We start from the raw sequence: 18,520 nt of genomic DNA, 5'->3' as shown, positions 1-18,520 counted from the left end.
GTCAAGGATGGTACCCAGTGGGGGGACCCTCCCTCCATACAGAGTTAGAATTATTAGCTCTTCCTGTTTTACAGATCTGACACCAGGCAACCACATGTTCCTTTAAATCACTTACTATTTCAATAGATAAAGCATTCAAAACATTACATTTATATATGGGGTGGCGGCTTTAGGCCTTGTTAACTAAAAGGAGGCTGAAGCAGAGCTTGTTTAATAACTTATGTATTTGAGAAGGCTATAGATAGTGCAGTCCCTATGATGGAGAAAAACAGCCGTTTAGATAAGGAATTACTGTTTTTTTAATCCAACAAAAACAAGTCGAGACAATAATTGCCAGGACCGCTAAAACTTGTAAGTACTCCCTTACTTCACATAGATGACAATATACAGAAGCAATTAGGACAATGTCAATAAGGAAACATTGACACCGTTTATATACTTGTAACATATGTAAATGTAATAGTCATTTGGATTAAACAACATTTTACACGCAAACCATATATATTACATGGATTGTTGGCGTTTGCTCAGGACCCAAGGCAGCTGAAGGCAATTTAGAGATCTCCATTGACATTTAACCCACTCAGTGCAAGAATATATTGCAATTAAGGACCACTGGCATAATTAGGAATAAAATGGTTATATTCGTGCATTGCATATACTGGTTGCGAGGGTTAACACACAAAGCTAAGAAGACAACCAGCTCAAGCACTGGGGTCAGATTAATTAAAATGAGTTATGAACAAAGGACTCAACTATTGAATTACAAACGATAAAAAAAAAAAAAAAAAAAAAAAAAAAAACACACACACACACACACACCACAAGCCCATAGACGCCAGATAGGGGTCCATCAGCTGTTTCTGGTTAATTAATATGTAAAGTGACAGTTATTACACTTACCCACTTAATAGCTTGGAAAAAAAAATGTGAGCAAAAAATGGACAAAGCAGGGTTAATCCCACATATAGAACCCACACGACAACTAAATCCATTACACTGTAGACCTTCAGTAATTGTAATATACCGATATATATTTGTATGGCACGCAAGAGATCCTCCCTCTCTGCAGCAGCCGTAAAATCACAAAAAAAATATACGGGAAGGAACAGAGGGCTGACCATGTACTTACCATGGACCCAACTGAGCTCAAGCTGCAAGCAGCAAATAATAACCAGCAAGAGCAGCATAGAGTCCCTCCAGGATCTGTTCATCTCGCTGCACCCAGCAGCACCCAACCCTCCAGAGAGCCAGCTGGAGGGGAAGGACACAGTAACAAGCCTAGGTGCTAAGGAAATACCACAAATCCTTTGTAATCCGGGATGTGCAGGTTGCTGCTTTAATTCAATTCGCTTCTACAGAACAAAATCGCCAAGAAACAAAGCCACTTTCTTGATAATCCCAGGATGGATATAAAGGTGCTGTGCGGATGGCATGCACAGAGCCCTGACAGGAGAGGGGCGGAGGAAGCAGGTCCGGTGGAAAAAGAGACGTGCAGCTAGAAGCGACTCCACAGACGCTCCTACTTATAGTAGCGGCTACCGCTGGATTGTCAGCAGGCGCTTTGGGTGTGAAGAAAAGAAGCGGCAGCAGGCGGCGCCACAGAGCACACTTGATTGCTGTACGTCTCTGTGATCCGGCGCGCATTGCATGATCCGGGAACACATGCTACTTGCACTGATTAGCAAAACCTGTGTGTCTGCTGACGATTGGATGAATACATAATACACACAGCGTGTTGTATTCATATAACCTTATGATGATGCAAAATGTGTGTATATAGCACTACACATTGATAGGGCAGCATGGGTAACACTGTGATGGGCATTATGTTTGTTTACAACGCTGTGTATACTGTCAGCGTATAACATTAATGTGAGCTGTTTAATGAAAGATTATATATATATATATATATATATATATATATATAATGTATTCTATTCTGATGTAATGGTGTGACAGGATTTTATGTACACAGCACCATATGTTAAAGGGACATGAAACCCACATTTTTTATTTCATGATTCAGAAAGAGCATGTAATGCTAAACAACTTTCTAATTTACTTCTATTATCTAATTTGCTTAATTCTCTTAATATCATGTGCTGAAAAGCATATCTTGATAGGCTCAGTAGCTGCTGATTGGTGGCTACACATAGATTCCTCGTGTGATTGGCTCACCGATGTGCATAGCTTTTTCTTCAACAAAGGATAGCTGAAGAATTAAGCAAATTAGATAATAGAAGTAAATTGGGATGCTGTTTAAAATTGTATTCTCTATCTGAATCATGAAAGAAATATTTTGGGTTTAATGTCCCTTTAAGCTGACGTTAAAAAGCATTGTAAGATGATGGATCAGTTACTATGCACCTCTCTGTGTGATGAAGCATACTTTATATAAGGATGGATGTGCAATTCTGCAAAATTGTATGTTTATTTGTATTAAAATGCAATGAGCTACACTGAGTAAATGGCTATGTGATTTGCCTCGTCTATCGTCTGTTAATTATCAGTATAAATAATGTATCAAATAGAAGAAAACATGAATTGATTACACAAAGGTTTAAAGAACAATTGATTTTCACTATTCAAAACGGGATTGTAATTAAAAAATATGGTTGCCTAATTAAACTATGTTGTATTAAAGGGACAATGTACTGTAACATTAGTTTCCCCTTAATGTGTTTCTAATGCCTTGTTATACCAGCTGCAGAGTTTAAAATATATGAGAAATTGTTCATTCGTGTTTTTTGTTGTATATGAAATTGCAGCTTCTGCTAATTGAAATCACAACCCAATGCATTTGACTAATGATACAGGGAGAGCAGGTATCATCTTATTTGCGCAATTATTTACACACAGTCCCGTTATCATATTTCTCATTGTTTACACAAAACCCAACACTTAGAACACTGGAAAATAAAGATTTTAGTAGCTCTCTGTGATTACATTTAAACCTTCTTGTTTTACATACAGTACTTTTTCTATAACCATTAATTAATTACTGAAATGTTCTGTTGGGGATACAATATCAGCTATTTTGAATGACAAAATAAAGGTAAAGGTATCATTCCCAAACAATTAATTTAATACACTCCAGCAGGTAAAATAGATCATTGGGAAAACATTTGATGCAACAAACATTTACAATAAACTGCCCTTCAAAAAGGGGAGCCACACAGGTGGTTTTAGAATCATTGTGACAACAGCCAAGGTAGCAGATCACTTGTGCCTATGAGGTAAGTATAGTGGATCTCTGGGTCTTTAATTTCCTGATTAATAATCATCAAGTATTTATGACATTACTGTTTATTCCTGCGATTTTGTATTAATTTGAGGGTTTTTATTGAGGTTTTCTTTTTCAGCACATTTTTCAAGTGAGTATAAACAAAAAAATATAGGTTTTATTTACATTAAAAATGATGCAACACAGTTGGGAACGTACTGCATGCATTTCTATAATATTTAGAATGACACAATCAGAGACGGCTTTAAGCGAAATTTAAATATGACCTATCAATTGCTATACTGCACTGTATACCTAGTTGCGTGCAATTTTTAGCACGGCGTAGGCAGAAAATGGAAGGAAGTGAGGAGTCTGCACTTGACAACCAGAGAACTTACATTTGTGTAAGAGGCCGTGAGGGTTAGACTTTCCAGCTGTGCCAAGAGTTGATGACAAGAGCCACTGTACTACATCCCATGGGCAGAAAAAGGAAATAAACAAAGCACATTTTTTCTATTCCCATCTGCGAGGCCCTATCATGTGTGAGGCCTTAGATGGTCGCCTATTTGGCCTAATAGTAGGGCATTGTACCATTTGGAAACCTTAGCATCAATTCAAATGTTTTGTGTAATTTACTCATTTTTAAAGGGATAGTAAACCCCAAAATTTTATTTTATGATTCAGATAGAACATACAATTTTAAACAACTTTCCAATTTAATTCTATTATCAAATTTTCTTCATTCTCTTCTTATCCATTGCTGAAGGGACAGCATTGCACTACTGACAGAAAGCTGAAAATATCTATTTTCTTCTTAAACGGGAAGAGTCCACAGCTGCATTCATTAGTTTTGGGAAATACAGAACCTGGCCCCCAGGAGGAAGCAAAGACACCCCACCCAAAGACTTAAATACCTCCCCCACTTCCCTCATTCCCCAGTAATTCTTTGCCTTTCGTCACAAGAGGTTGGCAGAGAAGTGTCAGAAGATCGAGTTAGTCTCTTATGGAGGGCAGTACTCTTCGAAATGGGACAGGAGTTTTAAGTAATCCTGTCAGCCTCTTAGTGAGAGCATGGATGAAAGTTAGAGTCTGGAGATGCAGGGGGAGTTTTCCCTGCAAAACCATCCCAACTCATATTAACAGCTTCTTGGTAATCAGGTGTGCTAGCTGGAGGCGCTGGTTCAGCTTGAATCAGTCGTTGGTATCTTCCTTTCCTTCCTCGGTTGTATAACTCTAGGTGCAAAATAGTGGTGCTGAAATATCAGACAATACACCATACAAAGGTGAATATCTACTCACAGTGTATATTGCAGGTTACCGGCTCCTTCCCAATATGAAAAGACAATATCACGGATTCAGTAAAAAAGTTTGTCTTTATTTGGCTCAACGCAAAAGCGTTTCAACGGTCCCAGCCGTCTTTCTCAAGAGCAATAAAAAGTGCTTTACAAACCAAAGCATTGATGCGCCTCCAGCTAGCACACCTGATATATTCACACAGACCTTGGGAGAGACTGTGGGACGGCTGCGGTTCACCAGAAGGGGAAAGTATTAATACATATTATACACCTGTTTGCATGTATATCTGTTTTTTCTCTCTTGGTAATCAGCGTTGACGAGTTTCACTGCCTACCTTTATTCACTCAAGTCCATGTCAGAAGCGAAGCTACTATCTGTCACCCTTGAAGGGCCGTGTTCCTGTTCCACGTCGTAGATTCCGGTAAGATCGTTACATTTTTATTCGATATATGCATGTAATGTTAATGAAACTTGATAGGGTCCCAGTGGGACTCCTTTTATCTTAAGGTAAGGAGTCATGGGTTAATATCTCCTGAGGGGTTATTGAACAGGGGGGACTTTAATCATGTTTTTTATATGATTCTATCTGTATATGTGTAGCAATCCTAGGCTCACGGCCTTTTTCGGGAACATAACAGCCTAATTTTTTTGACGCGATAAAATGAGTTCCATTAAATTGGGTAATAATAACAACTATTACTATTCAGTTTTGGTTAATTCCAAGAGTGAGTGCTGAAAAAGTGCTTTGAGTCCCACTGAGAGGAAGGCGCAATATAAATTCTAGTTATTATTATTTAAAAAAAAAGATTGGGCGCCCTTTTTGAGACTGGCACAGTACACCTCGTGACGGGTGCGGTTACGTGTTTCTCACTTCCGGTACTGACTGTGTGACAGAGGGAGTCTAGCTCGTGGGTTGTCTGGTTCACAGGAGGTGGTGAGTGCCCCAGCCATTGGGGGTATAAAAAGGGTGCCAATTAATTTTTGTCAATTTTGTAATCCTAAAATTATGGAGGATTTTGATATTGTAGACACATATGTCTCTGATACAGAGAATGCGTCTTGTAATGAATACAAAATGGCACGGGTAATCAATGCCCATCAGTTATGTTCCGATTGCCGTTCTAGAGTACTCTCTTCTCCTGAAGCTGGGAGCTTAGAGTGCATTGAGCCATCCGCCTCCGAGGTGTCCATGTCCTGGAAGGTGCGTAACCTAGACTCCTTTTCGGCTATGCTAGCAGGTGTCCCTCTGAACTTTACTCCTTCTCCAGAAGATGGCCTGTTTCCGCCAGAAGTTATGGCACGGTTTCGCATGGCCATTTCTATGGCGCTGTCTCACTTATATCTTCCTAGTGAAGTATTTCTAAGATATTGTTAGTGTTCGGTTAACTAGGGCCCTTCGGGCGTGGGATTGCCTGATTCAGTTTGTCTTCCTGGGGAAGCGTTGGCCCCTGAGGCTTCAGGGGCCCCACATTCAGGGTCGGGGTCTTTTGTTGATCTGACGAGGGATGATTTTTCATTCCGTTATATGCTGGCATGTCTTCGTGTTCTTTTAAGGCTTGTTTTGGCAATGTTAGAGGAACCCAGTTTTAGCGGGCCGAGGCCTTAAATGACAGGTGGCAAACTGGTTGCAACGTTTGGGGATGAAGCCAATCTCCTTAACTTATCCGTTTTTATTTTATTTCTTCAAATGTTTTCGGTTCCAGTACTGAGCTTGGGTGAATGGGGCTTATATGCGGTTGGTCCCGTTGGCTTTCTCATTCACTTTGGGCGTTCACACGATGGGTGCTGCCTTTCCTTTAATTTGATCCAGATGGATGTGTTTAATTTGTTTTCTTAAGCTCATGTTTACTAGATTTTCATTTTAAGATTGTTCTTCTCTGGAACTGATACTTGCGTTTTGTCACGTGGACACTTCTTCGGAAGTTGTGCACTTTTGAATAACAACATTATGTTTTCTAGTTTCATTTATCGAACCTTCGGGTCGATTTTTCTTGGACCTTAGACAGTCTGGGAGTGTCTCTATACCAGGCTGGTACTGGTCGGACGTTTTTCAACTGTTCTTAGGTTCATGTCACCTTCGTGGTGCTGATTAATCCTATCGGATTCTGAATGACACTCGGCCTAATGATGTGGACTCCGGGCTCGGATCCTATGTTGAAGTGGAGGCCTTGTGTGTAGATTTCAGTGAAAGGTAGTGTGAGTCCATCTAAGAATGTTTCCAGGCTACGCGCCTGGGATCGAGTCTGAATCGTCAGACGTCGTCATGGTTCTTACAGGTCCCTGGGGATGCGGAACCATAGTTTCCATTCCTCGGGAGACGTGACGGACCTCTGTGGTCTAGTGTTTTCCGAGTGGTGAACGTTAAGTCCCACGTACGGTTGTCCGGATACTGACTCTAACAGCATTGTTTTTGTGGTGGCAGAGTCTTCTTCCTTCCCGCCTGGGTGGGTCATCTGGTTGGAAATGTGTACATTTCCTTTTTCCTTGTTCAGGGTTCGTTACTCTGACAGGTGGAGTGCAGGGGTTCCCCAGAATTCCTGTGGGGATCTGCAAGGCTTCCAGCTTATACCTTGTTAAGGGGAATCTTCTTAGAAGATCAATCTTACAGGGATTTGGAGACTGTTGTCTCTTACATATCGGTTTACCCTCAGTCTGACCATGGTCTGCGACGCTTGGGCGTTATCTGCGATAGCCTTTAGGTTAGCAGTGAGGGGCTGAGGTCGGTTATGGATGGCTGCCCTTCTGGGGTCAGGTAGATGACCATTTATCTCCATTGCCCATTTGGGTTTCTGGGATGATTTAAGCTGTAAAATAAAACCTAACCTAAGTTACAATTACACCTAACACTACACTATAATTAAATAAATTAATTAAATTAAATACAATTATCTAACTTAAATACAATAACCTAAATTAAATTAGCTAAAGTACAAAAAAAACCCCACTAAATTACAGAAAATAATAAACAAATTACAGAAATTTAAACTAATTACAACTAATCTAATAGCCCTATCAAAATAAAAAAAGCCCCCCCCAAAATAAAAAAAACCTAGCCTAAACTAAACTACCAATAGCCCTTAAAAGGGCCTTTTGCGGGGCATTGCCCCAAAGTAATCAACTCTTTTACCTGAAAAAAAAATACAACTCACCATTCACACTACTAACAGATATCCAAACAGCTCCATGGAACATCTGAATTTGATGCCAGTGAAAAGGTGGGTTCCCTGCTTCACCGGACACTGCTGTTTTTGTTGGAAGCCTCTGCTCTCACGTTGTGGCCATCACCGTGTCAGCTAAATGTAAAGAGCCTTCTAGGGCTTTATGCATTAGAAATATGGCTCAAAAAGAAGTTACACTGTGCAATTTCTATTATATGTGTTACAGGCAACCATAGGGGTATTCAATCATTGTGTACCTCTAGCAGCCAAGGGGGTCACATCACTGCTTTTTACATGTGTTACTAGTAACCAAGGGGATACAATGACTGCTTAGTTGTGAAATATATATGTGGTTGGATCAAGGGTGGGGTCTAAGGTTGAGCTTTTGTGGAGACAATGGGGTAGGTTTAACAAATGTCAGACGGACATGATTCGCTATAGCGAACCATGTCCGCACGAAATCGCTAAATGCCGACAGCGTACGCTGCTTCTTAACTTATGTTTCTGGCAAGCCAGGAACATCGGGCGGAGCAAGCAGCATTGGCTGCTTGATAAATCTCCCCATTGTGCGAACCCAGCTACGTCCCATATCCAATCACCTATAGGTCATCCGGTATTTTTATGAAGCACAGCTGGCAACCCTAGCTGTCAGAGTGGCCTTTCTGAGTCCTTAAAGGGACAGTCTAGGCCAAAATAAACTTTCATGATTCAGATATAGCATGTAATTTTAAACAATTTTCCAATTTACTTTTATCACCAATTTTGCTCTGTTCTCTTGGTATTCTTAGTTAAAAGCTTAACCTAGGAGGTTCATATGCTAATTTCTTAGACCTTGAAGCCCACCTCTTTCAGATTGCATTTTAACAGTTTTTCACCACTAGAGGGTGTTAGTTCACGTATTTCATATAGATAACACTGTGCTCGTGCACGAGAAGTTATCTGTGAGCAGGCACTGATTGGCTAGACTGCAAGTCTGTCAAAAGAACTGAAAAAAGGGGCAGTTTGCAGAGGCTTAGATACAAGATAATCACAGAGGTTAAAAGTATATTATTATAACTGTGTTGGTTATGCAAAACTGGGAAATGGGTAATAAAAGGATTATCTATCTTTTAAAACAATAAAAATTCTGGTGTAGACTGTCCCTTTAAAAGAACCAGTTCCAGCAGGGAGACACCAGCTATTGTCAGCACCACTACAGTGGACAGCGTCTGTTGTGCAGAACTGTGAGTCACAGCCTTCTCAGTGTTCCAGGAATCTTCAGTGTTGTTAGATCAGGCAGGTAAAGTGACATTAGCCAGTTCATCCCACAGCCAAAACTTGTTTGCTGGAAAGTCTTTTTTTTAGTGAGGGATTGCAGGATTGCAGCACTCCATATCGCAATCAAGGTGTAATAAAATAATACAAAAACTCAACTTTCTTGGCTATGGATGATCACTGGAGCAGCCTGAAAATGTAGAACTGAGGAATTGTGACCAATTAGTAGCCAATATTTGAAAGTTAGCCAATAGCAGAAAGTCCACTGCAACAGTTCTTGACTCCTGAATGGCTAAAACAGAGCTAAATTAATATTTTCCAGCCAAACAGAGGAGTGCCTACTTTGAGGTTTAACATTGAGTTTGCCTGACAGCAGTTTTTTGTTAACTCAATACATGAAACAACTATTGGAGACAGAGAGCTTAATTGGGGCCTATTTATTAAAGGTCTTGCGGACCTGATCCGACAGTGCGGATCAGGTCCGCAAGACCTCGCTGAATGCGGAGAGCAATACGCTCTCCGCATTTAACATTGCACCAGCAGCTCACAAGAGCTGCTGGTGCAACGCCGCCCCCTGCTGACTCGCGGCCAATGGGCCGCCAGCAGGGAGCTGTCAACCCGATCGTACTCGATCAGGTTGATTTCTGGCGATTCCTGTCTGCCTGCTCAGAGCAGGCGTACAGGGTTATGGAACAGCGGTCTTTAAACCGCTGCTTCATAACTTGTGTTTCTGGCGAGTCTGAAGACTCGCCAGAAACACTGGCCCACAAGCTCCTTACGGAGCTTGATAAATGGACCCCATAGCTTCCACATTCTCTGTTAAAATTGCACAATTCATAATTCCCTTTCAAATTATTACAATAATAGTTAAAATGGCAATTTTATGGCCCATTAAACATTCAGGGATAAGGTATCTGTGACACTTGTTTTTTTTAAGAGGTTCACGATCCACCTGACCTACCCAAACTAATTTGCCTAACCCAAATAAAGCATCAATAGAATATAAAGTATCTATAGGTAAAGAGATGTATGACTCAGGAGGTGCATGTTTGTTTTGTACTTTACTAAACATGTGCAGCCGCGAAAAATTCGGTTCGGTTCGGATCGATTCGGACCGATTCGGACCGATTCGAATTTCTGTTCGGATCGATTCGAATTCGGAAGAAATCAAATGAATTTGTTTCGGATTCATTCAGATTCTTTCGGATTCGTGGGAAATTCGGTTTGGTTCGATTCGGTTCAATTCGGTTCGAATCGATTCGGAATTTCGGTCAGTGTTAAGTTGGATGTGCTGTGTATTACACTAGTATACTGTACAATACTAGTGTAATACACGGCCATCCGAATCCATCCGAATCTACTGAATAAATTCAAATCGATTCGGATTTATTCTGTAGATTCGGCACTACCGCAATTCGGAATTCGAATCGATCCGAATCTCCGAATTCGACAAAATTCGTCCGAATTTCGATTCGGACCGAACCGAATCACACATGTCTATACTCAAGAAAAAAGTGCTTGACCCTCTGCCATGTGATAACATAAACATAGATCTTACGTTGTTTGACACTATAGACACCTACTCTCACTTAAAAGAATATCATTTATGAATGCCCATGTAATTTGCAACATTACTCATCAAGTGCACAATTCAGTCATGACTCATAAATTCTATGTATGAATTCACATTGTATATGAATAGCTTGCATCTTTGTATGAAAACTATATAAATATTCTATATGGCAGAAAAATCACAAAAGTTTGAAAGGTATATTTAAATAATATAGTATTTTTTTTTCTCCAAAAGTCATAGTTGAATTGCTCAGTTGTTCACTTTTATTTATCAGTTATATAGCTGTTGCTAGGTAATCTAATGAAAAATATGTGCCATAAAACAAACGTAGACGCTTCGTTATGTGTGCCTCCATCTTGCCTATATTTGCTCAATTACTTACAATGAAAGTCACAGTAGACAGAGAATTTCTGACCCCCTCTTGGATTGTTTTGAGGAGACACTTTTATTTAATAGTAATTCCAGACAATATTGCTGCCAGATTTATATGTATTTCAAACTGATACCTAGGTATCCATCTCTCACTAGCCTATAGGGACAAGCCTGCACAAGCTTGGCAAGTATAAGGAACTACAATCAGCACATTGCAAAGTAATCTGAAAAAAAAAAAGAAGTGGCACTTCATGTTGCTAAATCTTACAAACTGTGAATTAAAAATGAACCAGGAACTATTCACAAATTTTCTGCACAATCAACAGTGTTACAAATGCAGTCTGTACCTCTTACAGCTGTGTGACAAGCTGATCGCCCGTCTTAGAGGAGCTGCATACTGTGTTTAATACTCCAAAGGGAATGGGCCGCCACTAGAAATTTTGGGGCCCCTGACTTAACCATTGATCAGGGCCCCCCCCCCTCCTTTGACATGTGAAATTTTTGACCAAGTGACTAAAACGTATATGCACTTTATTCTTAAGTGTCTATTTAAACTTGGAAATGTTGTAAAGGTAGTAACATACAAACACACAGACACACTCATACACTGAAACACACTCACACATAAGTATTTACATATAGACACTCTAGCAGACACGCCAAGAAACACACTCACACATAAGGATTCACATATAGACACTCTAGCAAACACGCAAAGAAACTCAGACACAGACACCCAAACAGACACTTAGCACTTGTTTACATTGACCACAAGTAATGAGGTAAATTACAGTTTTGTAAAAAAAGGAGATTTAGAAAACAAAATATGGATTTTTGATTATCTTTTTGTAAAGGAAGATGCCAACTAAATGATGACAACAGCATGCAGTGGCTGAAAGGAAGGGCCCTGAACTGCCTAAACAATAATTTAAAGGTTAAATGGTAGATTGGTGACTTCCGGAAAGGTCTCATTGCATGATAAAAAAAAAATGCAGAAATTAAGAGATCACTTTTTAAAGAATCATATTTGTAAATGTGCAAACAAAAATAATTCTGTGAATTCAAAATTGTACATTAATGATCTGGGTAGATGGCTAGATGAAGAAAAGTACTTTTAAAAGGTTGACATATGTTTGTTTGATATTTTCCCCATTTCCCCCAACCAAGAGCACCACTTTAAATATAGTGTGCAAATGTTCCTATCTGTCAGCTGTACTTGTGGATTTTGAAAATGCTGTACTCTATATGGTCTTGGTGGAACCATAAGCTGTGGTACTCATACAATTAGATCTGGTTAAATGCAGGACTTAAGCTTGTTGGTATGCATTTCAAAATTAAGTCAGCTGTAGAGTAAACTGAACAGTTTTAAGCTAACCTGTCTCATTTTCAACACTGAGCAATCTTAGTCTGAGAGTATAACATGTTATGTAGATGTAAAAATCTTAGATAAAATGCCTCCTTGTATCTGGAAAGTCCTTGCATAAAGGGGCAGTAAACTGGAATGTAATATATATCATTTGTGTATTGAGGAGGAAACATTTCTGCATGGTTTTAAATATAGAATTTCTACAGCATTGTCAAATAATCATAAATACACTGCTGCTAAAAAAAAAGTGTTTTTATGGACCCCTGGCCCCACCATACAACTACTACCACACTGAAGTTACAATCTTAAATTGCACAAAGAAATAAAAAACATTTGCTAAGTAATTCCTACCTCCTCTGCAAATGAAAGTGATCAGCCGCCTGACTCAGGCACACACTCTACAAGCAAAGTGCCAAGTCTGTCTCACACTGTGCATAGTGGTTTAGTGCACACTCAGAAATCCTCTCAAATGCTAATACTTTACTCCTTGTAATAACATTTCCCATCCTCAATTCGCTCTCTGCTGTAGTACCCACTGGTGGCTGCCAAAATGTAAAAAAAAAAAAAAAAAAAAAAAATTTTTTTTTTTTTTTAGTTCTTGCCTCATGGGGCCCCCCTAGCCCATTGGGCCCCTGACAGGAGTCACCCCTGTCACCCCCTGATGGCGGCCCTGTGAACAAATATAAATAATATAACCCAGGTAATCTATGAAAGACTGACTGCTAACAAACATGAGATGACAACAGTTCACAAACCGCTATAAACTCACTGCATAGTTTGTCTAAAGAGATTCATACTGAGATAAATGCAGCAGAAAATATAATGTGTCCTCGTTGCCTGAAGAGACAAGAATGGACATTATATGAGACTTCGGGGGATATTTATCAAGCCGTCAACCGCAAATACGCTGGAATTCCGCAGTGTAATTGTGGCGAGCTTGATTCGACCTAGTTATCAAAGCTTACAGACTGGCAAAAGTTGAAATCTGTTACGTAACATATATTAACCTCCCGGACCCTGCTGCAACTAAATCAAAGTATTAACCCCTATTCCGCAGCTCCCGGACCCCACCGCAACTAAATAAAAGTATTAATACCTATTCCGCCGCTCCTGGACCCCACCACAACTAAATCAAAGTATTAACCCCTATTCCGCAGCTCTCGGACCCCATCACAACTAAATAAAAGTATTAACCCCTAAAACCCCTAAACCACTAAACCTAACAACCCGCTAACTTTACATTAAAATTACAACATCCCTACAAAAACAAACAAACACTAAGTTACAAAAAAAAAACACAGTATCAAAAATAAAAATGAATTACACCTAATCTAATAGCCCTATCAAAATAAAAAAAAACCCTAGCCTACAATAAACTACCAATGGCCCTTAAAAGGGCCTTTTGTGGGGCATTGCCCCAAAGAAATCAGCTATTTTACCTGTAAAGAAAAATACAAACACCCCCAACAGTAAAACCCACCACCCACACAACCAACCCCACCCTAAAAACCTAAGCTCCCCATTGCCCTGAAAAGGGCATTTGTATGGGCATTGCCCTTAAAAGGGCATTTAGCTCTTTTACTGCCCAAACCCTACTCTAAAAATAAAACCCACCCAAAAAAAAAACTTAAATAAACCTAACACTAAAGCCCGACGATCCATCCAGCCGGCAAGAAGTCTTCATCCTTCAAGCGGAACTTCAAGAACTGTAAGTGGATCGTCGGGGGTTAGTGTTAGGTTTATTTAAGGTTTTTTTGGGTGGGTTTTATTTTTAGAGTAGGGTCTGGGCATAAAAAGAGCTAAATGCCCTTTTAAGGGCAATGCCCATACAAATGCCCTTTTCAGGGCAATGGGGAGCTTAGGTTTTTTAGATAGGGTTTTTATTTGGGGGGGGTTGTGTGGGTGGTGGGTTTTACTGTTGGGGGGTGTTTGTATTTTTCTTTACAGGTAAAAGAGCTGATTTCTTTGGGCCAATGCCCCACAAAAGGCCCTTTTAAGGGCCATTGGTAGTTTATTGTAGGCTAGGGTATTTTTATTTTGGGGGGCTTTTTTATTTTAATAGGGCTATTAGATTAGGTGTAATTCGTTTTTATTTTTGATACTGTGGTTTGTTTGTTTTTTTTGTAACTTAGTGTTTGTTTTTGTAACTTAGTGGGGTTTTTTTGTAACTTAGTGATTTTTTATTGTAGATTTAAATAATTTGAGTAGGGCTAGTTTTTTTTTAATATGTAATATAGTTAATTTAATTGCTAGTTTAATGTAATTTTAGTATAATAGGGTAGGTTAATTAATAGTTTAATATAGTTTAATTTAATTCTAAAGATAAGATTTAATTTATTATAAGATAGGGATTTTGTAATTTTAATGTAAAGTTGGCAGGTTGTTAGGTTTAGGGGCTAATAGCTTAATTTAGTTTATGGCGATGTGGGGGGCTGGCGGTTTAGGGGTTAATATGTTTAGTTAGTGGTAGTGATGTGGGAGGCCAGGGGTTTTGGGGTTAATACTTTTATTTAGTTGTGGTGGAGTCCGGGAGCGACGGGATAGGGGTTAATACTTTTATTTAGTTGCGGTGGGGTCTGGGAGCGGCGGGATAGGGGTTAACACTTTTATTTAGTTGTGGCGGGGTCAGCGAGCGGCAGGATAAGGGTTAATACTTTTATTTAGTTGCGGTGGGGTCTGGGAGCGGCGGGATAGGGGTTAGTTCCTGTATTTAGTTGTGGCGGGGTTAAACAGGATAGGGGTTAAACATTTTAGTATAGTGGCAGCGTTTAGTGACAGGGTATAAATAAAGTTGGTAAAAAGCCGAATAGCAGCAAGATCGATGACTGCTAGTTAACAACAGTCCGCTGCTCACCGCCCCGTACTAGGTGCATGGCTTTTTGCCTGCTTTTTTCATAAATATGGAGATCGTATTCAGGTCCGCAGCCGCGATGTTAGGCGAGCGTATTGGTGCCATCGAATGCAACAATGTTGAAGGCTTGATAGATATCCCCCTTTGGCACTTCCTGCAATTGTAGTATTTGTTTTTGTTATACCTTTACAATTTTATATGTTATAACACTTTAAATTGCTCTCTCTTAAAAGAACCAAATACAAGGGGTGAATACAATCTAATAAAGATATTGGTTGTCAAAACAGGTTTGATTTGGTCAAATGTGTTTACAGATCCTTAAGGCATTACTCTGTGTTTTACATACATTTTATAGGTGCCTAGCAAATAGGCTGACCATATTGCCGCTTTAAGAAGGAACACATATGAAAAATACACATGTCAGGGTTCTTATACAAAACATTTCTTTAATCAGCCCTAAAAACAGCCCTGACACGTGTAGTTTTCATATGTGTCCCTTTTTAAAGCGGCAATATGGTCACCCTACTAACAAATATAGGAAAAATTGTCTACTTTGTATAAAAAAAGAAATCACAAGATAATACAATACCTAAGCAGGATATAAGCAGCTTATTTCAGGTTCTTTAATTCCTTAGATGCCAAGTTCATTAGAGAGATACATTCATCTCTGTGTGATGTTTGGTTAAAGCTTAATTTAATCATTTAACAAGCACTTTAGAATTAATGTGAGATAAACATTTTAAGTATTTTAAGAATTACAAGTATAAATAATCTATTTAATGAAAAAGGATTTAAAATATCTTCCATTATTAGAAGAAGCAAGACCATGTTATTTCTTCTTTCTTTAATTTCTGACTGTTTCTTTCTCTGGCCTTGGAATTAGCCCCTTTTTCTGTTTCAGTTGCTTTGCTGTACTTTTAAACAATGGCTTTCAAATTATGTAATTTAAACATAATCTTTTAGTTTGCTGTTACATTCCTGTGTTTGATGCTGCCTGAATACTGAACTGAGTTTATTATATGCTGCTACAAGTTTAACTTCTTGTCTGAATTGCTGTGTGTTACATTGATCTAATTGTGGAATAATGCTTATAGCAATTTACAACAGTTTGTTCTAGCCTTTCAGTAACTCTTTCTACAGTTACCCTGTTTGCCATTTACTTGACTGAGCTTATATAATAATCTAATTGCTACTTTACCTGCATACTTATGCCTTGGCTAGCTAGGATCCCATTTCCAGCTGATGTGTCCTACTTTACATACTGCGTTTAGTGCCGCAGGAATTGTTCACCTTATATTCCAATCATGCATTGTGGAAACATGATAAAAGAAAGGCTTTTCATAACACAAACAATAAATATATCAGTGTTGCTGATAATGACTTACTAATGTGTCTGAATGTAGATGTTTGTTCGCTAAACTCAAAATATAAGTTCTATAGCACTAATGAAATCTCCACTACCCACCCTTCTGTGAACCCCAGTACTATTAACCACAAACAGCAATGTCCCTGAAATCACCACAATAAATACTTCTAATTTCTCTGACCCCAACTTCCCTATGCCTTAACCATTAACATCTATTAACCCCTAAACTCTTAACCACAAATACTCCTACTGCAATACACTAAATAACTATTTGGAATAATGTCCAGGATAACTTTTAACATTATACAACAAAACCAGGTAGGATGTTCCAGCTCTATCCCCTCTGTGTTGTTCTTCAATATTGACACTAAGGGGAGGATACTAGTTCTGGTCGGGCAAGGTGCTCAGGGACACACCCCTGTGTAGATATAAAATGGCCATAGTTTCCAAAAGTCCCTGTGTTCTGTCGAGAACTCCAATACATCTAAAACTCCAATCTGATGTCACTTCCGATATTTCCATACATCTGATTGGTCCGTTTCCAGTGAGTGACAAGATTCACAACAAATCAGATAGGCCCTGTAATCGCCTATCTTCACTATCTATTTTACCTCCACCTGGGGGGTTCAAGGAGGCGAAGACCCCTTGTAAACCTCATTCCCAAGGTTTACTTGGGGTGTATGCCAGAGGATCAGTGGTGCGCCCCCCCAGACAGAGGCAATACAGATATTAATATAGAAGATAAAAGTTTTTGAAGAATTGGAGTTTTCAACAGAACACCAGCACTCAAAAATCCATAGACGCAAGTAAAACTTCATAAAGCTTTATTAGAACAAGATTTAAAAGCAAAAAGGGCACAGACATTGCACCATAAAAACAAAAATGTAAAGGCAGAGAGAGAGAGCCTAGACCCTCAGAATCAGACGCGTTTAATGCCCTGGGGCACTTGATCAATGATAGATGTGAGGATCTAGGCTGTGGCTTATATATATATATGTGTGTGTGTGTGTGTGTGTGTAACAGCCAATCAAATGTATATTGTCAATCATTGGTTATTAACCCTCAATCCACCATTATATACAAATGTTTCTACACACTCCTATTACTTATCTCTGATGCATAGTTTGTTTCTTAGTAGGGACTTGGTTAACAGCATGTAGAGTATACGCTCAGCTTGACAGTATTTCCCTCCGAAGAAAGAAGGGCGGGTATTATAGGGACATTGTGTTTGTAAAAACATATTTGGATACTTAAATAAGTAAATGTTATTTATTTACAGGTATATAAATCCCAAATAGTTGTTATTTTTTATATTGTTTATTTTGTAGTTCTTATTTCTCCATCTTTCAAAGGGACAGCGTGTAGCATATACGCTTGACATGACAGCTTGTCTTTCTGAGAAAAGGGGGGGTGGTTATTTAAATGGATATTACTTATTGTTTCATCATTCTTATTTCTCCTCCAAAACCGTATTTGGGTACTTAAATTAGTAGATGGTATTTATAGGTACATAAACCCCAAAAAGTTTTAACATTAACCCACCAATTTCCCAGTCCACACTTACAGTATATAAAAGTGGCACCAAGGAGGAACCAGACTGCAGTGTGGGATCTTTGCAAAAAGAGTCTGTTAATGGTAATGAAGACCTGTAGGTATTTGGAAGTGTTTATATTTAATTTATGGTGGAATTTTATTATTTTTTTAAAAGTTATATTTAATTTTTAAACTTTTTTTTTATACAATTTTTTTAAACCCGTTCTAAGGGCATTTAAGAATAAATCAGTTGGGGGAATTTTTTATTTCAGATAGGGTCAATTTTTAGCGGTGCTTTAGGGGTCCTAACGCTTGAGAGGTTATTATATTTGCAGGTCTTTTGTAGCAGTGGGGTCTTGGTGATAAAAGTATTTGAGGCTATAGGGTTAATTGTGGTGGGTTGATTTACTATTTGTGATGGGGTGGACCCCTTACATTGTTATGATCTGTAAAACTGGTACCACTCTAATATTATAGGGATATGTTTGATAAACTCCCTTATAGGCTATTTGCTATTACCAGCGG

The 18,520-nt window shown here is 39.0% G+C and overlaps 1 protein-coding gene across 1 annotated transcript in view; it reads right to left on the bottom strand.

Moving 5' to 3' along the window:
- Positions 1–1,545, bottom strand: part of VLDLR (very low density lipoprotein receptor) — a 95,027-nt gene extending 93,482 nt beyond the window's left edge. Inside the window, exon 1 of the mRNA XM_053702541.1 lies at positions 1,133–1,545. Within this exon, the coding sequence (XP_053558516.1) occupies positions 1,133–1,214 (82 nt within the window). The 5' untranslated portion in view covers positions 1,215–1,545. The remainder of the gene's footprint in view (positions 1–1,132) is intronic.
- Between the last annotated feature and the right edge of the window lie 16,975 nt (positions 1,546–18,520).

The sequence above is a fragment of the Bombina bombina genome, chromosome 2, assembly GCF_027579735.1.
Source record: "Bombina bombina isolate aBomBom1 chromosome 2, aBomBom1.pri, whole genome shotgun sequence".
Lineage (NCBI taxonomy): Eukaryota > Metazoa > Chordata > Amphibia > Anura > Bombinatoridae > Bombina > Bombina bombina.
The sequence above is the reverse complement of the archived record's forward strand: the minus strand, read 5'-3'. Positions and strand labels throughout refer to the sequence as shown.